General features: G+C 44.5%; 1 protein-coding gene across 14 annotated transcripts in view; it reads left to right on the forward strand.

Moving 5' to 3' along the window:
• The window catches only part of UNC80 (unc-80 subunit of NALCN channel complex), a 188,877-nt gene that overhangs the window by 108,149 nt on the left and 57,064 nt on the right, over nucleotides 1-23,664 (forward strand). For 9 of the 14 annotated variants that reach the window (XR_012154378.2, XR_012154377.2, XM_073306697.2 and 6 more), the window contains exons 27-38: nucleotides 1,466-1,669; nucleotides 3,322-3,422; nucleotides 5,380-5,577; nucleotides 7,261-7,368; nucleotides 8,977-9,115; nucleotides 11,186-11,367; nucleotides 15,245-15,376; nucleotides 15,799-15,985; nucleotides 16,935-17,066; nucleotides 17,404-17,547; nucleotides 20,393-20,493; nucleotides 23,103-23,189. Coding sequence is in view for 12 of the 14 variants with exons in the window: in XM_073306697.2 (XP_073162798.1) it covers nucleotides 1,466-1,669; nucleotides 3,322-3,422; nucleotides 5,380-5,577; nucleotides 7,261-7,368; nucleotides 8,977-9,115; nucleotides 11,186-11,367; nucleotides 15,245-15,376; nucleotides 15,799-15,985; nucleotides 16,935-17,066; nucleotides 17,404-17,547; nucleotides 20,393-20,493; nucleotides 23,103-23,189 (1,715 nt within the window). In the remaining 2 variants the exon portion in view is untranslated. The remainder of the gene's footprint in view (nucleotides 1-1,465; nucleotides 1,670-3,321; nucleotides 3,423-5,379; nucleotides 5,578-7,260; nucleotides 7,369-8,976; nucleotides 9,116-11,185; nucleotides 11,368-15,244; nucleotides 15,377-15,798; nucleotides 15,986-16,934; nucleotides 17,067-17,403; nucleotides 17,548-20,392; nucleotides 20,494-23,102; nucleotides 23,190-23,664) is intronic. The other 5 variants (XM_073306695.2, XM_073306696.2, XM_073306699.2 and 2 more) reach the window with 2 other exon arrangements.

The following is a 23,664-nucleotide window of genomic DNA, read 5'->3' on the forward strand; positions in this document are numbered from 1 at the left end:
GTAGGTCCAAAGCATAGATATACTAATTTAGATTAACAGGTAGCCCCCAGAAAGTTTTATGTACTAATTGTGTGCTAAGAGGTTTCTACAGACTTCATGAAATGTGGCGAGGTGTGCCAAAACAGCTGTGCATTTAGCCAGCTGTGCTGAGGTTGAACAGAATCTAACCAGCTGTGAGTTAAGTCTCAGTTCAGACACTGGGAGGGAGATTCTCAAATCACTCAACAGTGATCTGTCCAGCTGATTAATGAGCAGCACTGATTAGTTCCAAAAAGGAGACCCATCCAGCCCTATTCTGTCAATAGGATGTTAGTCACAAAAATGGGGTTGTGGGTGAGGGTAGGAGGATATAAAGCTGGGGAAGTGAGAGGGATTTTCAAGACTCAGAAGGCTGATTTTTCAAGTCCAAATATAATTACATTTATATATTTTTCTTACCTATTTTATACCAAAAGGTGTACACCAGGCCAGTCTCTACAGTGCACCGAAAGGTGATCTTGTATGTTCTTCTCTGAATAGATCAACAGTTTAATGACTGAGTGTTGCAACATTTGGACTCATGTGCTGCTATTGTTTTGCCTTTGAAATAAGAGGAGAAAAAAATGCAAATGATCGGTGCTTTGAACATTGAACCATTTCATGTTTGTGCTCATCAGAAACGCACAGTGTCAATAGATGTATTTTTAGTGCCTGAAAGCTGCTGCCTTGTCTGCAGGAGAGGAACTACATGCTGGTTTTCCTTTAAAGCATTCTAATTATGAAGAGTATCATGCAAAGACAGGGATTTATGCAAATCTAACTTCAAAGAAGTAACATGTACTGTGCTACTAATCTGGCGAATCAGGCTAGCTATCTGCAGTCACAAATGCTGTGAGAATGAACTAGGTGATCCCGCTACAGGGGCAGATCTGGGTTTGCAGACCTGGAATCAGCAGGAGGATAGGTTTGTCAGAGAAGCCATGTCTGCACTTGGCATTCAACCACTGGTGGACAGCAGCTGTTGTATGTGCACCAGTGCAAAGTCCAACGGTGAGCAAAGAAAGCCACAGTTGGCACCAGTTGAGTCTACTCGAGTTTCAAGCAGGAATTAACGCTACCAGTGCCACTTGTGGTGTTCCTTGTCTCTGCTTGGGGTTTCTACCAGTGCAGTTTACCCATTTGCTGGACATGAGTGGTCAAAGCAGGGTTAATCCCAAGTATAAACAAGCTCAGATCTGATGTTACATGTCTCCAGGAAAGAAGATTCTGAGTACATTTCTGTAAAAAGAATCCAACACTGAGTGATCGATAGAGCTGCATTGGCGCTGGCTTTGGAGGGAGCCTCTTGCCCATTTTCCTTGACAGAAGTAAAGGTGCTGCAATATAGGCTGACAATAAGGAGTGGAGGGGGAAGGGTGGGCTAGGAGTTTTTTAAAATGGGGGAAAATTAAGGGGAAAAAAGTCCTCTTTTATTCTTTTAATACAGTTCCCAGCAGGAAGATCAGGATAGGAGGCTCCCGCTTGCTCCAGATTAAAGGAACCCGCAGTTTCCGGGTGAAGAAGGGGGGTTCCCTGTCCAGCATTCGCCGGGCCGGCAGCCTAAAGAGCACCAAGTTATCACGGCAGGACTCAGAGTCTGAGAATGAGGAGCTGCAGCTGTCCCACAGCAGGGACACTGTCACTGACATAGGTAACATAGATGAGATGGTCTAAAAAGGGAGCGGGGCTATTAGGCAGCATTCAGATTCTGAAATGATTAAAGCAGGTCCAGAAACAATAAATAAATATAAAGATTCATTAGAGTAGGAGAAATCTCCATCTCTCTGAATTAAGCAGCTGTCTTTTCCTCTTCATGGATTGCATAAGCTAACACCCAAGAAGGCCAGAGTTCAAATCTTGCCATTGATGCACACTGGAATGTAAATTCTGTTCCACACAAAGGTTGTCAATTTAAATCTCAGTGTTAGTGTATGAACTCTTAAAATACTGGCATTTACCAGACTGGCAGCCAAATTCATGCTGTGCTTAGGAGGAGGTACACACACACAAATCATATGATATAGATATATGACATTTACAAATCATATTATATATATATATATATATATATATATATATATATATATATATGCCATTATATGTAATATATATATATAAAATATCATTACATTATATATGATATTTTATTATCCATGACAGTAGATATTGTATATGTATACATGCACATTTTATATTGTATGATATTATATGTGTGTACATTTTATATTCTATATTATATCATATAATATTCCAGACATATATGTCATTTGAGAGTGTAATAGATATCTATTAATATATGTAGAATGTAAAATTATTTTATATATAATGGCCTCCGTCTTCAAAAAATTTGTCCTTATACATTTATTTGATGGAAACAAAATGGACCCCACATCACAAGAAATCTCCATTGCAATTGGCACAAAGTGATAGGGACATCAACAAAGATGTCAAGGATTGGATAAAGCCTGAGGGCTGAACTAATCTCCCAATCTCAGAAGCCCTTCTGACCCTGTCTGCTTTGCCCATGCTGTACCTCTTGTGGATAAATAGGAGAGCTAGTTCCTAATCTGGATACCTTTGCAAATCATAAATTCACTTGAAAAAGAAAAAAGAAGACAGGACGAACCTGAGTTAAACCAGAGCTACCCCCTAATGATATTTATGGTAAAATGTTTCCAAACGCAACTTCTGTTCTAAAACGTGGGCATTATGGAAGACCCCTAAGCAATAAGTGGCTGCCGGAAACACTGGGATCAGTTCAGTGACAAGTCAGAGTTCTCTCCCTTGCCCTAGTTCTCTAGAATTAGCGTGCACAGAGTGTGGATTTTTTTCCCCTTTCATCCCCGTTTATATTAGTGTCTTCTCATGGGCAAGTAACGGTGACATTACCTGGTGGTGGCAACAGCAGCAGGCTGATTCCACTTCGGGCTGGATTTTTGTTGATGGTTTTAACCACAGAGCCCAGTCAATGCAGATCATTGAACCGACAATTTGCAGCATCTTAGTGATGCAAGGAATTTGTTTCCATTGTTTTTGCTCCTTCCCCTCTCCCAAAAATGGGAACAATGCTCACCACTGACTAGTTGGCAAATTAAGAGTGACTGAGAATGGTGCTTGTAATTGCCAGTCCAGCTGATGACAAGAGGGAGGAGGGTTCCAAAGGCAGTCTATGTCATACAGCAGGTTCTGTATACTGTGATTGGTCTCAGCAAGGCTGGCCTGTCTTACAAGTACTTTCCCTAGCTTTTAAACACATGGGTAGCAGTGAAAACCACCACATTTTGGGGTATTTTTCTTTTGAAGAAGGGAGCCCTTGGAGTGCAAGTGAGCCCAGCATTGAGCCTGAAGTGCTGAGTAACACAGGCACGGAGGAGAATTACCATCGGAACATGTCGTGGCTGCATGTAAGTACAGGACCCTCATGATGCTCTCAGACCTAGCACTTTCAGGTTTCAGAATGAATGATTATGATACAGTAGTGGTAAACTGTTCACAATTCATGCTTAGTTAGCGTAGCATTAGGGCTTTAAAGTGTCTGTAGGCTGCAGCCATTAAAGGGTGGCTGCTCCCCATCTGTAAAATGGAGATAATACTTCGTTTCTCCCACCATTTGTCTGTCTCCTTTATTAAGATGATAAGTTCTTTGGCCTGGGATCACCCCTTGATATGTGTGTGTACAGCACTTAACACAGTGGAGCTGCAATCTCAGTTGGGCCCTATCTCTCTACCGTAAGAGTTCCTAATCTGGGTACCTTTGCAAACTGTAAATTCAGTTAAAAAGAAGATAGGATTCACCTGAGTTATATAGCCCCCATGACCATAGCATCTGAGCTTCTCACAGTCTTCAGTGTATTTATCCTCACAGCATAACAGTGCTATTATCCCCATGTTGCAGATGAGGAACTGAGACTCAGACAGACGCAAGTGACTTGCTCAAGGTCTCCCAGGAAATTGAACCGAGGTCTCTCCAATCCTAAACTGGTACCCTAACTACTAGTCCATCCTTACTGTCAGGCACTACTGTAGTACCAGTTATGATCACACCCACCTTAGAAATATCAGTACATTTGTTTGACTCTTAGTATGAGACACTAAAGGATGCAGTCACTGGTGGACGACTTGATCATATGCATCTGGCCACCAAGGTGTAGAGGGCAGCAGCACATTTTCCCATTATGGGAGGATAGACACACTCATCAATGTAAGGCATAGATTGGAGGGAGCTAAAAATATTTCTGTGCCTGTGCCTGTCTGGTATTTAGTACACATAGATGAAAGCCTGGAGAATTTTAAGGAGTGTGTACTGCAATTAATGTCATGCAGTGATCAACATCTCTGATAAGCAGGAGATATTTTTGCTCTGTGGAATAAAACCAGGGTAAAAAAAAAACCCAGACTATCTGAGTAAACCTGCTTTATTTAACAGTTATTAACAATTTTTTCAAAGGGAACACCAGGCTCAAGCCCTTTTCTGTACACAACCGTGTTGGTATTCATTTCACCCTACAACTCGTGTAAGGCAAAATTCTGGTATTCTTAATGCCACAACTGGTGGAGTAAGTCACTGCTCAAAACGAGGAAGGGAACAGACTCTGACCCGTAGCAAGCAATGAGATTCCGATCTCACTCCAGTTTTACACTGGTGTAAATACACTGACTTTAGTGGAGTTGCTCCTTATTGACATCAACATAAGTGAGGTAAAAAGCTGAAAAGCAAATTAGAATATATATAATTTAAAAACCCATGATTTTTGAGTCCACCTCACGATTTCTGGGGGCCTGATTCATGAATTTTGAATGTTTGGGGTTGGCAGTGCTGGAGCTGTCTTATTTTGGGCAGGGGGTTTGTTAATGCACAGCACCTCCCCTCTTGGAGGCAAATGTGTGGTGAGTGCCCCCCCTCTGTTGGCTTTGGGTATTTCACTGCTAGGTACTTGGGGTTCACTAGTGCGTGTCTTGACCCACAGCGCAGGATCTGAAAGTTCCCTCCAGTGCCCACGTGCCGCAGGAGCTGCTCCTACCCTTCAGAGGCAGCAGCTGCAAGGAGCCCCTAGGAGGTTCTCTCTCAGATGTCAACCTAGGGGGCTGGGTTTATTCCTATTTTGGGAACAGGGAATATCCTAATGCTCCCCACCCTGAAAGGAATGGACTCAAATCTGCGGTGGGGCTGCCAGCGTTTAATGATGGTCACATATATGACAGTTTCTAACCCTGGCCCTCCCCTTTTATTTCACCGGTGTCAGTGACAAAATAGTCTTCACATGAAATGAGGGGAACGCTGCTCATCTTGGGCATTCTCTCACCACCAAACTAGCGCTCCTCAATTTTGAGTAACTCACCACTCCCCTCTTTGGGTTCCAGGTCATGATCCTGCTGTGCAACCAGCAGAGTTTCATATGTACCCACATTGATTACTGCCACCCGCACTGCTACCTCCACCACAGCCGTTCCTGTGCTCGCCTGGTCCGAGCCATCAAACTGCTGTATGGTGACACTGTGGACTCGCTCCGAGAAAACAATGTGCTGAACAATGTGGCAAGAGGCAAAAAGCAGAAGGAGGTGAGAAGGCCAGTAAATACCACCCAGACTATAGTCCCAGTTCAGCAAGGTACCTAAGCTTGTGACATGCTGAAGTACTTGGGTCATTCAGGGCCCATAACTGGCTGAATATATTCCTGAGCTGAAACAGACCAGATGCAGATTTTCTGAATACATGTAATATAGGAGTCTTGTAGGAGTCATTCCAATGTTCAAGTGATAATAATACCCCTTAATTGGAAGCAGAAGTATTTGTGTCCTTGGCACTGTTAAATTCACTTCTTCATCTCATCAATGCAAAGATTTCAGCATCCCCGTGGGTGGAAATTTTTGCTCTGCAAGTTCGTAACATTTCCCTGTCACAGAATAGGTGATTAGATGTCCACTTGGATTAATGGATATATTGATACAGAACAAAGCAGAGAGGAAACAAAGAATGCAGAAATGCTGCTCTTCAGAACACTAAACTGTGTTCATATGTTCATATTGCCTGACACAAACTGCAATGCTGCAGTTAAGCACCAAGGAAAGGAAGCAACCTCTAGAATTGTCACCTCTGTCACCTCTGCCAGCCGAAAGGCCTGAGATGAGCACATGGCAGAGTAAATGAGCAGTAGCTAAAGAGCTTACTCTGCACTCTTGGGTGTTATTTCAGCTCAAACACTGAATTCCAGTGCAAAATGTTAAGCTATACGATTTCATAGCCCATGCCTTACGAGTAAAGGCTATCAAACAATAGAGATAAAGAAATGGTCACTGGACAATAAGGCATCTGTGCATACACACACAAAGATGAGGATCTTTACATAGGAAAAAACCATATGCCATTTATTTCTATCTAATCCATTTCTTTTTATGTGTTAGCTCAGTGGTTCTCAAACTTTTTCATACTGTGACCACTCTGGCAACTCCCAATCATCTAGCCAGGATCTAGCTGAAACTACGCTTTCATTTAGCAATAAGAGACGCCCAGGATGGTTGCAATGCTTAACACCTGTTTGCGACCTCCTTGGGGGTCACGACCCCCCAGGTTGAGAACCCCTGTGTTAGCTGATAGGTTACCACCATTAGAAGGAAAAGCTAAAGCCACACAATATACAGGAGAAACTGTGGTGCTCTGGATATTGAACATATCATGGCTGGCAACAGTAGGTTTGCTGGTAAATCCCGTTTCTCATTGTCACTGGGCTACATGATGATCAGCTTGGTTTGACTTTCAGGCAGCCGTAAATTCGTGTCCAGGTACCTATTGCTGCTTATGTTTCCCTGAGAGGAAGAGAACAAACAGTGGATGTACTGGTGCAGTGGGTCACAAACTCCCTGGCTAGAATGGTTTTAGATTGGAATTTGTGGACTCTTGACTTTGAACTATATTAAAACACTTGTGTTCTACAGTGCACACTGTTGTAACCTTTTTATGAGAGTATTCTGGGGCACTTTCAGGGAACACATTCAAATTTCTGACTTGGCTTATTGGCCTTGATCTTATTAAGGAAATTAACATTAAAAATAGATTTTTTTTAAACCTTTAGAATTAGGGTTACTTATGCCAGCTCGCTGGCTGCTGAACACTGTCAGAACATAAGGCCTTATATGGACAGCTTCAGAACCATGGCTTCAGAATCCACTTGAATTAGATTTCCTGGCTTTACAAATATGGTGTCTCAGAGATTGTCAGATAACTGAACTCCATTTCTTTTTCAGTGCTTGGACAAATCATGCTTGAGAACTCCGTCTCTGAAGAAGAGAGTAATGGATATCAACTTGGAAGGAAAAAAGGACTCTGGAATGTTGAAATACATCAGACAGCAGGTACTACTATATCTCCTACCACAGTGACATGCTGATTAGGCTAGGTTCTGCCTTGCCCTTTAGGAGGGTTTGCAGTGAGTAGGGTGACCGGACAGCAAGTGTGAAAAATTGGGAGAGGGGGTGGGGAGTAATAGGCGCCTATATAAGACAAAGCCCTAAATATCGGGACTGTCCCTATAAAATCAGGACATCTGGTCACCCTAGCAGTGAGAGGAGAAAGGATTGTGGAACCTTGAGCCTGTGCAGAGAGTGGGAAGAGTTGGAGTGCGTGACTACTCCTGAATAATACCCATGGAGGTAAACGGCATCCCCAAAATGGGTAGGACGTGCCAAAGAGTGAGCTGGAGCAGCAGTTAAAAGAACCCCAAGTTGGAGTCTTTACCTTTAAGCATGGCCGAATTAGCGCAGGAGCTTTGGTGGCTGCAGCCCAGGGCCCCAGCGCAGCAGGGCTCAGGCAGACTGCCTGCATGCCATGGCCCAACGTCGCTTCCTGAAGCGGACAGCTACTGGCAGGTCTCTGCGGCTTGTGGCAGGAGGGGGGAGACCGGAGGTGGCTCTGCGCACTGCCCCATCCCCAGCACTGTCCCCGCAGCTCCCATGAGAACCAGCCCATGGGAGCTGCAGGGGCAGGACTTGCGGGCGTGGGCAGTGCATGGAGACACGCTGTCCGCCTCCCCCCAGGGGCGCGCAGAGAAGTGCCAGCAGCCGGTTGCTTCCAGGAGCAGCATGGGGCTATGGCAGGCAAGCAGCCTGCCTGAGCCCAGCTGTGCTGCTGGCCAGGAGCAACCTGTGGTAAGTGCCTTCCAGCCGGAGCCTGTACCTCAAACCCCCTCCTGCACCCCAACCCTCTGCCCCAGGCTGGAGCCCCCTCCTGCATCCAAACTCCCTCCCAGAAAGAAACTAATATAACAGCTTTTCTAAGATAAGAAGTAGGCTATTTTGAATTAACTTAACTATACTCTACATGTTTTAAGACTGAAATGTAACCACAGAACAGCTTTATGTTAATCAAAAGGCAAAGTTTAGAATAGCGTTAGTAGTCTTGATGCCATAATTGTGATCATTTTGTTTGAAATTTGGAAAAAGACTTCTATACAGAGGCCCCACAAAATCTAATAGCCCTGGGCCCACAGGACAGTTAATCCAACGTGACTTTACGTGTCTGGGTATTTTAATACCTCAAATAATACGGGTTAAAAAAAGCAAGTGTTTAGATACCAGTTGTGAATTTGCTGCAGTAGAAGTTTGTGAAGACTTGTGTGAATATTTATAGCAGCATGTGTGCTGCCAACCTGAAAAGCCTTTGCTTTCCCTTCTTGTAGTTTATCAGAGTTTCAGTCACTGCGTCAGGGAGCAGCAACAATAGCCCAGTCGCACACCACAATTAACAAACAGCAGATAGTCAAGATGAATAGTTTGCTAACAGCATACAGGCTGAAATATGTTCACATCGAAGTGTGATATGTTCATATCAGGTTAATTTAATTTGCTAAAACCAGACACTGTGGGTAATTCGTGATCAGATAAAAGGGTAAAATCAGTGAATATGTTGTTTGCTAACAATAGTTTACTCAACTCTGCTATGAAATACACTTTCATTTTCTTTAGGTAATGAGCCTGTCCCCAGCACCTTTGTCACTGTTAATCAAGGCAGCTCCTATTCTAACAGAGGAGATGTATGGGGACATTCAGCCTGCAGCATGGGAGCTGCTGCTCAGCGTGGATGAGCACATGGCTGGAGCAGCAGGTAAGAGAACCTGAACCAGAGATTGGTATTGTTGCCCTGCTGCCCATCCATAACAGATATTGGGGCCTTGCAGGTCAGCTTCCTGTTGGAGGAGGAATCAGTGACCCTACCTCTGGGTATGTTCTTGGGGCAACTTATTTATTTTACACTATACACAGCAGCCACAAACAGCAGGCAGGCAATCCCCTCTTTTGGGTATCCCAGCCGAGATGCCAATGCCAGATTAGAAGGAAACAGCTCTGCTTCACGAATTGACTCTAGTTAGAGATATTAAAGGAGAGAGCACACACTCCTGCTGTGTGCCATAACCCTTCCCCAAAAAAGAAACTGCATCACAAAACTTAACAACAATACATTGTTTCTTCAATACCTCCAGGCCTCCTGGGGCAAACCAGCTCCAGGCAGCCAGCCACACTTTGGAGACTGATATCTGTGGAAATTAATGCTGTTGGCATTGATATTTGCTTGTGGGTAAACAGGTCTCTAATTTTCTGTTTTCTTATCTGGCAGCTACAACAGCAAAACACAACCTTTTGCATCCAGCTCCATTCCCCTCAAATCCCTGTGATAGGGGGCCTTTGTGAGAGAGGAAGCCACTTAAGATCAAACTTGTCATACCTCCAACAAATTTTGCCCCATTTAATTTTAATGCCTCCGGTTTGCAGCCCTCTATTTTCTCTTGTCTTATATTTACTTTGTAAGCTCTTTGAGACAGGAACCATGTTTTGTCCTGTGTGTTTGTACAGCACCTAGCTCCTGGTCTGTAACTGGTGCTCCAAGACATGACTGCAATGCAAATGATGATATAAATTTTATAAAATTTGAAAAATCACATTTGGAATACACCAGTATTACTTCTGGCTTAAAGTCTGCAAAGTAATTAAGGACAAAGGGCCCAACCTTGCACTGGGATCCACTAACATGGACCCGTTTGAGCCCTCATGGGATCTCTTAGATACATAACTTAAGGTACCCAACTCCTTCTCATTTATGTTCTCACGTGCCCAGGAGGCTGACTGTAGAGGTTAATTTAGACACCGTAATTTAAAAATCCTTGGCATTTTTGTACAGCATTATAACCGCATTGTGACAAGACCAAAGGAAAGAAAACACAAACTATTTCTTAATTAACGCTTGTATTGTTTGCCCAAAAGCCACTTACTTTCAGATCAGTAGTGCTTGTGTGCTGAGCTCTTCTATGAGATGCTCAGCACCCTTCACTCCCCCTAACTTCACTTGGAGATGAGGGTGCTCAGCACCTCCCAGAATTGCTCAACACCTTGCAAGATTGAGAACCAAATCTCACTGTAAAATCTTTTTTTCATCTAAAATGTAATGAAATTCCATTGTAAATATTTGGATTCTGAACCTGTCTGGTCTTTTGGAGAGTTATGAAGTATTCATTCATAGATTTTTTTTTCTTATTTTCTATTTTTTAGCATGGGATAATTTACCAGATTTTAAAAAATTAATGATCTTTTCCAGTGCACTGAGACATTCTCAATAATTTAGTCACTGTCTATCTACAATTGGAATATCCCTCTATGCAGATCTATACAGTAGGATAATAAGATCCTGGACTGGGAGTCAGAAAACCTGATTTCTCTTCCCAGCATGCCACTGATTGGCTCTGTGAACTTCAGAAAGTCACTAAAACACTGTGCCTCAGTTTCCCCCTCTGTCCTTTGTAAAGTACTTTGAGTTGGAAAGTCCTGTAAAAGTGCTGCTGCTTCTTATTTATTGTTATTGATGAATGAAGCCTGGACTTACTTTTTATTCTAAACTAATCGTTGCTGAGATTTTCATGAGAACAAAAGCATTCTCTGTTTTAAAAAACAGCTTTGCTAACATCTTTTTATGAGCAGTTGTGGTGGCTATGAGAGGTGGAGTGACACTGATTCCATTTCATGAAGCAAAACACTTTTTGCTGGTGCTAGTATATTGCTGATTTCATTTTCTGTGGAGCATTTTTTTTGGTAGGGTTTTGGTTTTTTTACGTGACTGCAATTTTGTCTGCAAAACAAATACGCTCTGAAAACACTTCGCTGATAAAATGTTCACTCCCTGCAGCTGCCATGTTCCTGTTGTGTGCTGTGAAAGTGCCTGAGGCTGTTTCTGATATGCTGATGTCCGAATTTCATCACCCTGAAACAGTGCAAAGACTGAATGCTGTTCTCAAATTCCATACCCTCTGGAGATTTCGGTATCAAGTCTGGCCTCGAATGGAGGAGGGCGCTCAACAGATCTTTAAGGTAGATGAGAAGAACAAACACACGGTTGTCTTTTGCAGTTTTGGCTTGTAGGACAGATGTATTGTGACATGATGACAAGGAATTGGCGTTAAGTCATTTCAGAAGAGGAAAAACTAATTCTGTACGCCAGGTTTGTAGGGTGAGGAACTGTATAAAAAAGAGACAAACCCACAGAATTCTGGGTGAAGATGAGAGAAAAATACTTAGTAGGAAAGAAACATATTGCCATAGACAATTGTCACAGTATAGTAAGATGTAGTTCAGCAGGGGGAAAAATGAATGGAACTAATTAGTGTCTCTGACTTTTCCACCAATATTAAATTAGAAGATGATACAACATTTCCATAGTTATTAACAAAAATATCTTGTGCCTGTTATAACTAATTGCATTGAGCTAAATATATAGGACCTGATTTGGCCGTTACTTGTGGAGTCAGGTACTTCTCGACCCGAGCAAGGATGGCAGAATCCATTCCGGCAATATTAATCATGGTTTTCTTTGATTAATGGGATTGGCCTGTCAAGTTGTCTGCTCACTTTTATAAAGATTCTGTACATCCCAGAAGATCATACAGTGTTCTCCTAACCACTTTAATTTTCAATTATATAATGGATGTATCTGGGAAATGGGCTACTTCACTGCAGATTGATATACCAGATACCTTCTGATGTCTAGCTTAAAGGAACAGATGTTCTTCTTTGAGTGCTTGCTCATGTCAGTTCCATTCTAGGTGTGTTTTGCCTTAGTGGTATCCATAGGGTGGGCTGTAGCGCCCCCTTGAGTTCTGCACTCATGCTTTGGTATATTAGGCTCTGTCAACCCTATGCCCTCTCTGTTCCTTCTTACTGCCCATGATGGTTGGTGAGAGCTCCTTGTCTTGCTCCACAAGAGCATTAGCGGTTCTTCACAGCCCATTGTCTGTCGTCTTTGTGTATAGTTTGTAGGTACTTAGTTAGACATTAAGTGTTAGGTTAGTGTGGTAGTTAGAGTCCTGGCTGGGACTTCAACCTGGAGCGGGGTGTGCCTTGTTCCTCAGGCTTCTAGCCATGCTCATCGTGCAGCAGGCCAATGCCTATTAGTGACCCCCATGCCAGATGTTTGAAGTGCTTGGGGAGCAAGGACAAGGGCAGAATATGTAAGAACTTTCGCCCTAGAATCCACAAGGAGCGGGATATCCAATTGAGGACCCTCCTCATGGAGGCTGCGCTTCATCCTGCCTCGGACCCCTCCCGCTCGGATGCCATGCTGAGCACCTCAGTGTTGGTGCTGAGCGTGCCGCCGGCACCGGGCTCTGCACAGCACCATTCCCCCTCACCGGTGCCAAAGAAGCGGCAAAAGAAGAAGAGCCCCCTGGCATTGGAAGGGAAAGGGGCCTTGGGCAAAGGACCTATGTCAGGTCATGTGTCCGGTTTGACGGGGAGTACCGCTGAGGTTGGACCCCTAGCCCAGCCAGGGATTCAACTGCCAGGAGCAGCAGGGGAACCCAGCTTCTCCTAGGGCCCTCATTGCCCAAAGCGGCCCTGGCGGCTAAAGAACAAGCCAGACAACTGGCACCACAAACACCACGCCAGACTTGGCTAAGGCCCCAATACCTAGGGCAAGCCAATCATGGGACTGCCCAATAGGGCAGTGGAACGCCCTCAGTTTCCGAACCGTAGGTGTAGATCCCCATCTCCATGGCCTAGGACCCCGGCACTGCATCCTGGTCTCTGGTCAGAAGACCCAGGTCCCTAAAACCACGCTCTCTCCCTACGAGACATGGGACACCGGAGTTGAGGCACCAGTCCCCGTACCACCGGTACCGGTGAGCTTCCCTCCAAAGATTGCCACAGTGCAGGTCACCCTCGCCCAGACGGTCTCCCAGACATCAGTCCTCACTGGCGCGGAATTGCTCCCTGTCGCAACACCGGTCTCCATGCCCCCATTACTGCTCATCGGACAGGCACCGATTCTCACCCTTACCTCGCCAGTCGCCAACCAGGGTCAGTCAGCAGACGCAGGCCTTGACGGCTCTGCCCTGGTCACTGGAAGGGCAATGGTCAGAATCAGACCGGGAGTTCGGCCCCTTGCCAAGGAGGGGCGATTCGCTGCCAACCCACGAAACTGGCGCGGCACCTGCAGTGATGGCATGGCAGCAGGGACAGTGTTCCGCTCATTGGCCATACTGGAACCTATGAGGCATGCCCATAATGCCGGTCCCATATTCCCATCAGTCCTCCCAGGCTGCCTCGGACAAACCGCCCCCAGCACTGCCAGCACCAGAGTTGGAACATGGTACCAAATCTGACGCGGGGGCAGCTCATTGGACTCCAGCACCTAGGGAGCCATCCCCAGAAAAGGAAGGAGAACCTGCCCCTTCCCAGGTGGTGCAGTCATTGTCATAGTCTCCAGACGAAGCGGTGGTGGATCCCTCCCAAGCATGCAGCCCCCATGCTGACTTCAAGGGGCACCAGGCCCTCCTTAAAAGGGTGGCTACCAACTTGAACTTAAAATTTTGATCATGGAGGAGTCCGATTACCTCTTTAACATTGTATCCTCCTCCACCCTGTCCAGGTCGTGCTGCCCGTCCACCCAGGAGTCCTTAAGATTGCCAAATCACTGTGGCAGACCCCCTCTTCCATTCTGCCTACTTCTAAAAAAGCGGAAAAGAGGTATTATGTCCCTGCAAAAGGGTTCAAATATCTGTGTACACACTCTCCAGCGGTGTCACTGGTCGTGTCTGCTGTTAATGAAAGGGACGGGCAGGGCCAAGTCAGTGGCACATCAAAAAACAAAGATGCTAAGAGATTGGACTTATTTGGCAGAAAGATTTATTTGATGGTAAGCCTGCAATTTCGGGAGTCTAACCACCAGGCCCTGTTAGGCCGGTACAATTTTAACCTGTGGGACTCCCTTAACAAATTCAAGGAGGCCCTCCTGAAGGACCGAGCCCAGGAGTTGAGATGTGTTACTCATGCCCATTCCATTACCCGCCCTCCTACCCCTATGTCGGAGTTGCCAGCAAGTAGGAATTGAGAGGGCGAAGGGTCAGCAGCGCCTAATATACCAACGCATGAGTGCGACACTCAAGCGGGTGCGACAGCCGACCCTACGGATACCGCTAAGGCAAAAATCTTCGATGACTGTGCGTATGGGCACGTGCACACCTAGAACGGGATCAACATGAGCAACACCTCTCAAAGAACAACAGTTACGAAAAGGAAGGTAACCATTTTTTCTTCTTCAAGTGCTTGCTCATGTCGATTCCATTCTAGGTAACTCACGAGAAGTATCCTCTGAGGTGGACTCGGAGTTCCCAGTCTAGCAGCTTTTTCTCTTGAAAACCACTGTAAGGATTCATATATTGACCCTTTGGTATACCACAAATAATTGTTATGTGGACTTTGAGGAGTAAAAGTGATGAATTTGGAAGATTTTCTCCCTCGCTTATCTGTTTCTCATTGTGGTTGAAGGGTCTTTCCTTTATCTTTTGAGAAGTTATTGTTATTCATGATGTAACAAGAGCACAGATGTGTGAAAAGAGAGGCCAGCTGTAAAAAGTGGTCACATAGTCTGGATGGTTCGCATCATGTTATGCAAAAGAATCCATGTTCTATAATTCTATGGGATAACAGTTTCTGGTTCCTTGTTTTTCGTCTGAGATTCAGTTTTTATAATGGACAGTGCAAAATGATTTCAGATGTTTTATCTTTTGCCTAAAATGTTTTATTGTTTTAAAAAAATATTGTTGATACTGAGCACAGTTCCCCTTCCTTCTGTCCCAGGTTGCAGGAAGAGGCTGGAATCCCAAGGGAAGTAATCAATCGGCATTTAAATCCACCACCTAAAATTTCTCTTTCCCTCTACCTGATTTTCTCTCCTTGTGTTTTCTTGCAGATTCCTCCTCCAAGTATAAACTTCACCCTGCCCTCTCCAGTACTGGGAATGCCCTCTGTGCCAATGTTTGACCCCCCGTGGGTTCCACAGTGCAGTGGGAGTGTGCAGGACCCAATTAATGAGGACCAGTCTGTAAGTTAAAGAGCTCCCTAGAGGGGATATTGTTATTACTTAGTGACAGACTATATCCAGGTGGTGGGGGTGGGGAGGAAGAGGGAGGGAGCTAAAGAAGACCAAGTAGTCTAAACTCTGAATTTCCTTACTTGTGTCAGTTTACAAGAGATCTTTGAGTACATTGTTAGTATAGTGCATAGACATCACATATACTGTGTTAGTATTTTTCCTATTTTTCAACAAGAGACTTAAGACAAGAAATCCAACCAAGAGCATCCTTGTGAATCTTTATTCCGTTAACACCTACTTGTTGTGGGTGTGTATGTGTATAGATAGATGAATGGATTTGCTCTTTAGTGGGTTAAATGTTAAAACACATGCTGCATGAAAACCAAACCAATTGCTTCATGTTGGTTTCTTTCTTCTTGCTTTTCTGGCAGAAGTCGTTTTCAGCCCGGGCAGTGTCACGTTCTCATCAGCGAGCAGAGCACATCCTGAAGAACCTGCAGCAGGAGGAAGAAAAGAAGCGCCTAGGCCGGGAAGCCAGTCTTATCACTGCCATTCCCATCACCCAGGAGGCCTGCTATGAGCCCACCTGCACGCCAAACTCAGAGCAAGAAGAGGAAGGTGCGCTCCAAAGCCAAGAACTGCTTGCCAGGAACCAATAAGCACATGCCTCCAGCATGGAACAGGTCTTAGGGATGCAGTGAGGATGGAAAGTCATCATTAGTGATAGGGAAGACCCCACTTTAACATCTTCACCATTTCGGATCACTCAAAGGAACTGGTTTTTAATCACTTTACGAACCTAACAGCACCATACAGATGTAAGGCATCCATGTCAAAAAATAAAAGATTCAAAATGAATGAGAAAGAAGTGTTACCAATAATTACTGTAATAAGGGCCCAAACCTGTGAAATGTTGAGTGCTGCCTGCAAGAAACTGGGTGTTCTCAGCTCCCACTGACCGATGGGAGTTGAGGACTCTCTGCACCTCACAGGAGGCACTCAGCACGTTGCCAAATCAGATCCTTACTGTCTGAGAATAAAGGAAACTGAAAACTTAGCCTTTGGGTTGAGGATTTCATTGGGTCAAGCTAATGCAATAGAGTTAGTTAAATGTCCTCTTTTTGCATATTGCAGCTACACAAATATGCTGATGTGTCCTGAGCTGTGTATGCAATGGAAAATCTGCAAACAGAATAGTGGCATTGCAAGTGCACCCAGACAGTACCTGGAGGAAGGACAACAAATTACCTAGCAGTGTGGTTTGTTACGATGTAGAATAATCGTCTAACTGAAGCTGTGGAGCTGCATCACCTGAGTCAACTGAAACTTGACTCAGCAAAGCACTGGGTAATATATGTTAAGGAACAGGCCTGCTCTAGCTCCCAGGGGATCGACGAGATTGCCTAAATCATCTTTTTCGTTTCTAAATTGTACATTTCACAAGAAGTCTGACTTGAATTTTTCTCTGTTCCAATCTGGCAGCATGATGCTTCTCTCTGGGAAATGCCTTGAATTGTGGCAGTCGAATTTATAAACCAAAATTCACATCCCCTGTTTTCTTTGTCAGTAGAAGAAGTCACCAACCTGGCATCCCGCCGTCTCTCTGTGAGTCCCTCCTGCACCTCCAGTACTTCTCACAGGAACTATTCCTTCCGTCGTGGCTCTGTCTGGTCAGTGCGTTCAGCCGTCAGTGCAGAAGGTGGGCGTCGACTTTACATTTGTTTTTAATTCTCCTTATACAATGTATAGATTCATTCTGTTGACTCACAGGTCTCATGTCTTCCTTGGTCTTAACCAAAGCTACACCTGCCTTTTGTCAGGCCTGCTTGAAAGCTCAGGAAGTTCTGAACTAGTCAGCCCCATGCATTATATACTGCTGCTCATTCCCATGTAGCTTCTCTTCAGTTCCAGTGTTTCACTGTGAGTTACCGCTGAGTTGTGTCATGTGAAGCACTCCGGGTGGAGAACTGTAATTGAAAAGGATTTTACCAACAGCACATTGGCTAACGCATGCCTTTTACTCCTCTCTGCTCTAGATGAGGAACACACTACAGAGCACACTCCAAACCATCATGTGCCACAGCCCCCACAGGCAGTGTTCCCAGCATGCATCTGTGCAGCTGTGCTCCCCATTGTTCACTTGATGGAAGATGGAGAAGTCCGAGAGGATGGAGTAGCAGGTGCTGACCTAGATTAAACATTCATGGGCTCTTAATCAGAGGTTACAAAAATCTCTAGCAGTTTGAACAATGGCTCAGATTAGTAAGAGCAGCTAGGCCAGTAGCATCAGAATCCAGTTATTAGTGGCACCCACGCTTTTTTTAAAAGCTAGGAAATTGCTCACAAAAAATAACACATTAAAAGAACAGTTTTAAGGTTGCAAAGTCAAGCCCTCAGAATTTAAGAAATGCCAGAATCAGGGTTGCCTGCGCAACCTTAATGTGATCCTCTTGTGTGAATGCATTATAATACAGTCTGTAATTACCTGAGCACATTTTATATTTTCCACAGGACCTCTGCCTCATTCAGTGTATAGAATGGATGCTGCATACTTAATGAGCAGCTCTTCAGTATTTTATTTTATCCTTATGATTCAGTGTGTGGGTCCATGCCTTATTTACAGCACACTGTTCAAAACCTGCTCTGAAGACAGAACTGTTAATTTCTTCATGGGCTTTTCTATGGCACTCATCACTACAGTATGTGAGTGCTTGACAAACGTTAATGAATTTATCTTCACGTCTCAGTCCCCCATACCCAGCCACGACTTCTTGTCCCAGGTCCAGTCTTACCCCCACGCTTGCCTCCCTAGCTCACATATAGGTCAGAATCCCAGTCCCCTAACCCTCCCTGGCTCCTCCCTTTAGTTCTCCACCTCACCTGGCTCCTCACCCCTCTGCACTTGAATCGAGCTGCTTCCTCCTTTTCCTTCTCATTGCCTGGGTGCCTGCAGGAGGATCACTGAGAGCACAGGAGATGCAGTTCCCCTGTTCTCAATTCCAGTGCCCAGTGCCACACCAGCCCCTGGCTGCCAAGAGGAGCAATTGGAGGGAAAGTCCTGCTCGGCCCCCACAGCCCTGGGATGGAGCATGCTCCGTGCAGACAGAACCTTTGGAAAATCTAACTGCTAAACTCTACTGAGCTTGTGAAAACTGAGCTTTTCAGAGGCTCATAACTTGGCAAAATTTGAAAAAAAATATGAGGATGCTAGAAGACACATCTCTGGCACCTGAGTGAAGCACCTGCCTAATTTTAAGTCCCTGCCCCAAAGCATGGACGTGTCAGAGCTTCTCAGTGAAACAGTTCATTCTCAAAAGTGACCATCATTTTTGCTTAAATGTACCAAAAATATTCAACCTAAGGCAGACACTCAGCATGGAAAATGTCAACCCAAACAGTTAAAGTTTGGCAAAGTTGTGAACACCTGAAAAGAGGATCTTACAATGGGAAGTGTCAGGCAATTTACCTATAGGCATCACTAGCAGCGCTGTCTCTAATTCCACTTATAAATAGTATATAAAGAGTTTATAAATTATTTGACTTTATAATCATGTTACGGACATAAACAGTGTGTGTCATTGATGGGTATAAGCCTATAGAAAGTTTTATAAACTGCTATTGACAGGCTCTTGGTTCTGGGCCGTGAGTCCTGGTAGTTGGAGTAGTGGTCAAGAACAGATTCCAAGGGTCAAAGCTAGCCACAGAGTCAGGACTGGGCAGAGGGCAGCACTTAAACCAGGGTCTGGGGACAGGCCATGGGTCAGAACCAAGGTCTGTGTCCGTAAACAAGCCAAATCAGGATTGCACTCAGAGTCTGGAAGCAGGCCAAAGGTCGAAGCTGGGTTGAAGTCAGTCCAAGGTTCTGGGGTTCAGGAGGCAGGTGCAAGGCTGGAGCAGGGTCAGAATAATGTACGGACAAGGCTGAAGCAGGCTGGAACAAGTTTTGGGCAAGGCTGGGGCAGGAACAGGGACAGGATCAAGGCAGAGTGGAAGCCTAGGGAGTCTAACACTGTGAGGCAGCAGGAGAGTTCCTAGTCCAGTGGTGCTATTGAATAGACTGACTTGTTGCTCTGGCAGTGAGGGTGAAATACTTGTACCTGGGGGTCATCAGACCCGGGCCCTGCTCAGGGATAGGCTGCTGCAGCATGCCTGAGGGGTGAGTCAGTGCAGGGTTTGCTGGAGGCAGGAGTCATTATAGCTGAGTGAGCAACCCTGGTTCAGCTGTGGGTTTGCCTCACAGTTATAAGCCATGATGATAAGCAACGTACACTATTGGCTTGTCAAATTCCATAACAATTACTTATTTATTAAAACATCTATTAATCATATATTAACCTCTTATAAACCATTTATAAATAGGTCCTAGATATAAATATGTGTAACTATTATTTTATGTTTTCTTTCTTTGCGATGCTCTCTTTTGGACAACTAAAGCTCCTGTCCTACTTGGTCAAGTCTTTCTTTTTAGATTTGTGAAATAGTCACTTCCTTTGTAGCTTCCTTTGTGTTTATTATTCCTCAGTATTCTCAGATGAAGGGGTTGATGCTATTCTGAAATATTTCAGACATTTACAAATGGTTTAATTTACTATTTGTTATTCATCGTTTATAAGGTGTGGCTGGCCCCTCAAATCATGTATTGATTGAGCTTCTTCCTGGTTAGATGGCTGAATTACAGAAAAACAGTGAATAATGTGCTGCTAATGTAAATTTGAAGATGAATAATCATTTATGCTAAAATTGGTGACATTTGGGGGATTTAGTAACCCTTTCACAAACACGCAATATCTGTTCAAATAGTAGCCACAAACAATATGATTTAGTGAATAACAAAAAATTCACAACAATATTTGCAGTTTTTAATTAACTGACCATATGTAATCATGCATCTGAGTGTCAATTCTGTAGATGCACATGGTTCTCTGGTTTGCTGGTAGACGTCAAACATTTTAATATAAATATACCCCTTTAAGACTTCTCCTGAAGATGAGGTTCTCACTAGTTCTTTTTCTTCCTCCTGTATAGTGAGTGCCGTGGCCCAGCAGGTCTTATGGAACTGCTTGATTGAAGATCCCTCTACAGTTCTACGGCATTTCCTGGAGAAACTCACAATAAGCAACCGACAAGTAGGTTCTCCTTTTCCCAGTATAGACATATTTTCCCAGAGCATATTAAAGGAGAGCTTAGCCATCACTTAATGCACAAAAATACAGGAACAAGTAAAATCACTTAAAGGGTAAAACAATCTTTACTATAAGATGGCTTAGAATACTAACAACCAGATCCTTGGCTGGTGTAGATCAGTGTAGGCCCTATCAAGTCAATGGGGCTATGCTGATTTACACCACCTGATTGTCCAAGGTCCTGTTCTGACTCTGTTTAGGTCTCTTAGTCCTGAATCCTACTGAGCTAGGTTTCCTCAGCTGGTGCAGATGAACCTAGCTTCATCGGAGCCACTCTGTTTAACCCTCCCTGAAGTACAGGCCTGACATTCAGCACCCTGTTTGCAGTGTTGTAGCCATGTGGGTCCCAGGATATTAAAGAAACAAGGTGGGTGAGGTAAAACCTTTTATTGGACCAGCTTCTGTTGGTGAGACAAACTTTCAAGCTTACACAGAGCTCTTCTTCGGGTCTGGGAACTGTACTAATCAGAGTGTCACAGCTAAATACAAGGTGGAACAGATTGTTTAACATAAGTAGTTAATACATATCATCATAATCCTTTTCTGTGCTATGTCTGGTTTAGACTGTAAACTCTATGAGGCAGGGATCTGTCGCTTTTGTTTGTATGAAGAGCACCAGGTACCCCTGTAGCGCTATATAAATAATAACATAGACAACACCGTGCACACCAGGACACCATATAAATAAGAACATAAGAGCAGGCATACGGGGTCTGACCAATGGTCCGTCTAGCCCAGTAGCCTCTCTTCCAAGAGTGGCTGGTGCTAGGTGCTTCAGAAGGAATGAACAGAACAGGGCAATTTATCAAGTGATCCTCATCCCCTGTCATCCAGTCCCAACATCTGGCAGTCAGAAGTTTGGGAACACCCAGAGCATATGGGGTTGCATTCCTGATCATCTTGGCTAATAGCCATTGATGGACCTATCCTCCATGAATGTATCTCATTCTTTTCAAACCCAGTTATACTTTGTCCTTCACAACTTCCCATGGCAATGAGTTCCACAGCTTGACCGTGCATTATGTGAAGAAATACTTCCTTATATTTGTTTTACACCCGCTGCTTATTAATTTCAGTGAGTGACCCTTGGGTTCTTGTGTTACGTCAAGGGTACATAAGACTTCTTTGTTCACTTTCTCTACACCATTCATGATTTTACAGAGCTTTTATCATATCCCCCCTTTCGTCATCTCTTTTCTAAACTGAACAGAGTCTCTCCATACGAAAGCTGTTCCATACCCCTAAACATTTTTATTGCCCTTCTCTGTACTTTTGCCAATTCTAATGTATCTTTTTTGTGGGATGGGGTGACCGGAACTGCACACAGTATTTAAGGTGTGGGGGTACCATGGATTTATACAGCGGAATTACGATATTTTTTGTCTCATTATATATCCCTTTCCTAATGGTTCCTAGCATTCTGTTTGCTTTTTGGACAGCTGCTGCACACTGAGCAGATATCATCAGAGTCCCAGTAATGATGATATCACTATAGATAGCGATATCACCATCCTTCTCACCTGACCATCACATGTATATCAAAGTTGACTGCTCACACTTGCTGCGTTAATGAGACAATGAATAAAAAGAAAACCGGGAGAAAGGATGGTCAGATACTTTTTGCCTCTGTTTTTAATGGCTGTGCACAGAGGCCTAGCCACTTTTACAGCTTCTCACTCAGGCTAGAGGGAAGACCTGGAAGTTTCCTTTGAATTCAGCCCAGTCAGCCACTGATGCTTGTTAAACATCCAGACTTGAAAAAGTAGCTCTTTCCCCTGCAGCCCTGATCACCAGTAGGAAGTTGGAATCTGCTGTGAGGCCACCAATGGCTGTTGAAGGGGATTCTAGGTGAGGGGCTGGGGAACCTTTACAAATACAGGTGATGTCTACACTGCAGTTGCATATGTAGACATACCCGAGCCAGCTTTGATCTAGCTACCTCAGATAACAGTAGCAGTGAAGCTGCAGCAAAATGGGCGACAGCACAGGCTAGCCACTTGAGTATTACCCAGGGTCCCAGGCAGGCTTGTACACTATGACACTGCCAGACTGTGATGTGCTCTGTCTATCCTCAACTGGTGGGTGATCCCTATGCCAGCCTACACACATTAGAGCTGCCCACAGGAAAAAACAACAGAGAATCTGGCCCAAAATGGGGACTGTAACCAAGAAGTGACAGTGATCACAGTAAAGTGAATTAATTTTCATATACTCTCTCCAATACTGTCCTAATAGCACTTTTCCATTGTAAGTAAGAACTCGCATTGCTGCAGGGAAGGTACGGCGACAGGATTAGGAGGTTGCCAGGGCAGATGTCCATGGTGATATCTCTAGGTAAGAAGGTGATCCACAGTGCGAAACAGTGAGAACCACTGACCTAGATAATACATTCATTATGGCCTTGGACTTGCACTTAGAATTCTAAGTACTCTTCTCCTAAGCATATGGTTCCATTTCATGCAGAGAGAGAGAGAGAATGAGAATGAGAAAGGAAGGAAGGAAACTGTAGGCCATTTTGTGATGGAAATTAAAAACTCTTGCTCTTCTTCCAGGATGAGTTGATGTACATGCTGAGGAAGCTCCTACTGAACATCGGAGACTTCCCTGCCCAGACGTCTCACATCCTGTTTAACTACTTGGTGAGTAGCTCCCAGTACCAGCCTACAGTCCATAAATCTAATCTTTGGCTGCTCATTTCCTAAAGCACAAGTGTTACAATCTAGAAGGAGAGAGTGCCCTGTGGTTTTGCTCACACAATTTATGCACATCAAGCCTCTAGCTGTCAGTGTAGATCACCTGGCTCAGACAGGCTTCCATTTCCCCTCCCCCCCATATTTATTAAAGAGTGAAATAAACTGTTACCCTGTCGTGCCAAACCCACAGCTGCACACAACCCTTTTGGAGTTCTGCTGGGGGAGACCATGCAACGTGTTTACCCCCTATGCTGCACTCCAGGAGAGTCTGTGTGAAGGATCATGTGTCTCAATCCTAAGCCTAGAGATACCCAGGCAGTACTCAGACTGCAGCCACCACCAAGCAGCTCACCAGAACCAGTAGGGAAGGGGGCTAGTGGAAGTCTAGCTCAACAAGAGCTCTGCCCGCAAAGCTCCTGAC

Source organism: Lepidochelys kempii, chromosome 11 (assembly GCF_965140285.1).
Source record: "Lepidochelys kempii isolate rLepKem1 chromosome 11, rLepKem1.hap1, whole genome shotgun sequence".
NCBI lineage: Eukaryota > Metazoa > Chordata > Testudines > Cheloniidae > Lepidochelys > Lepidochelys kempii.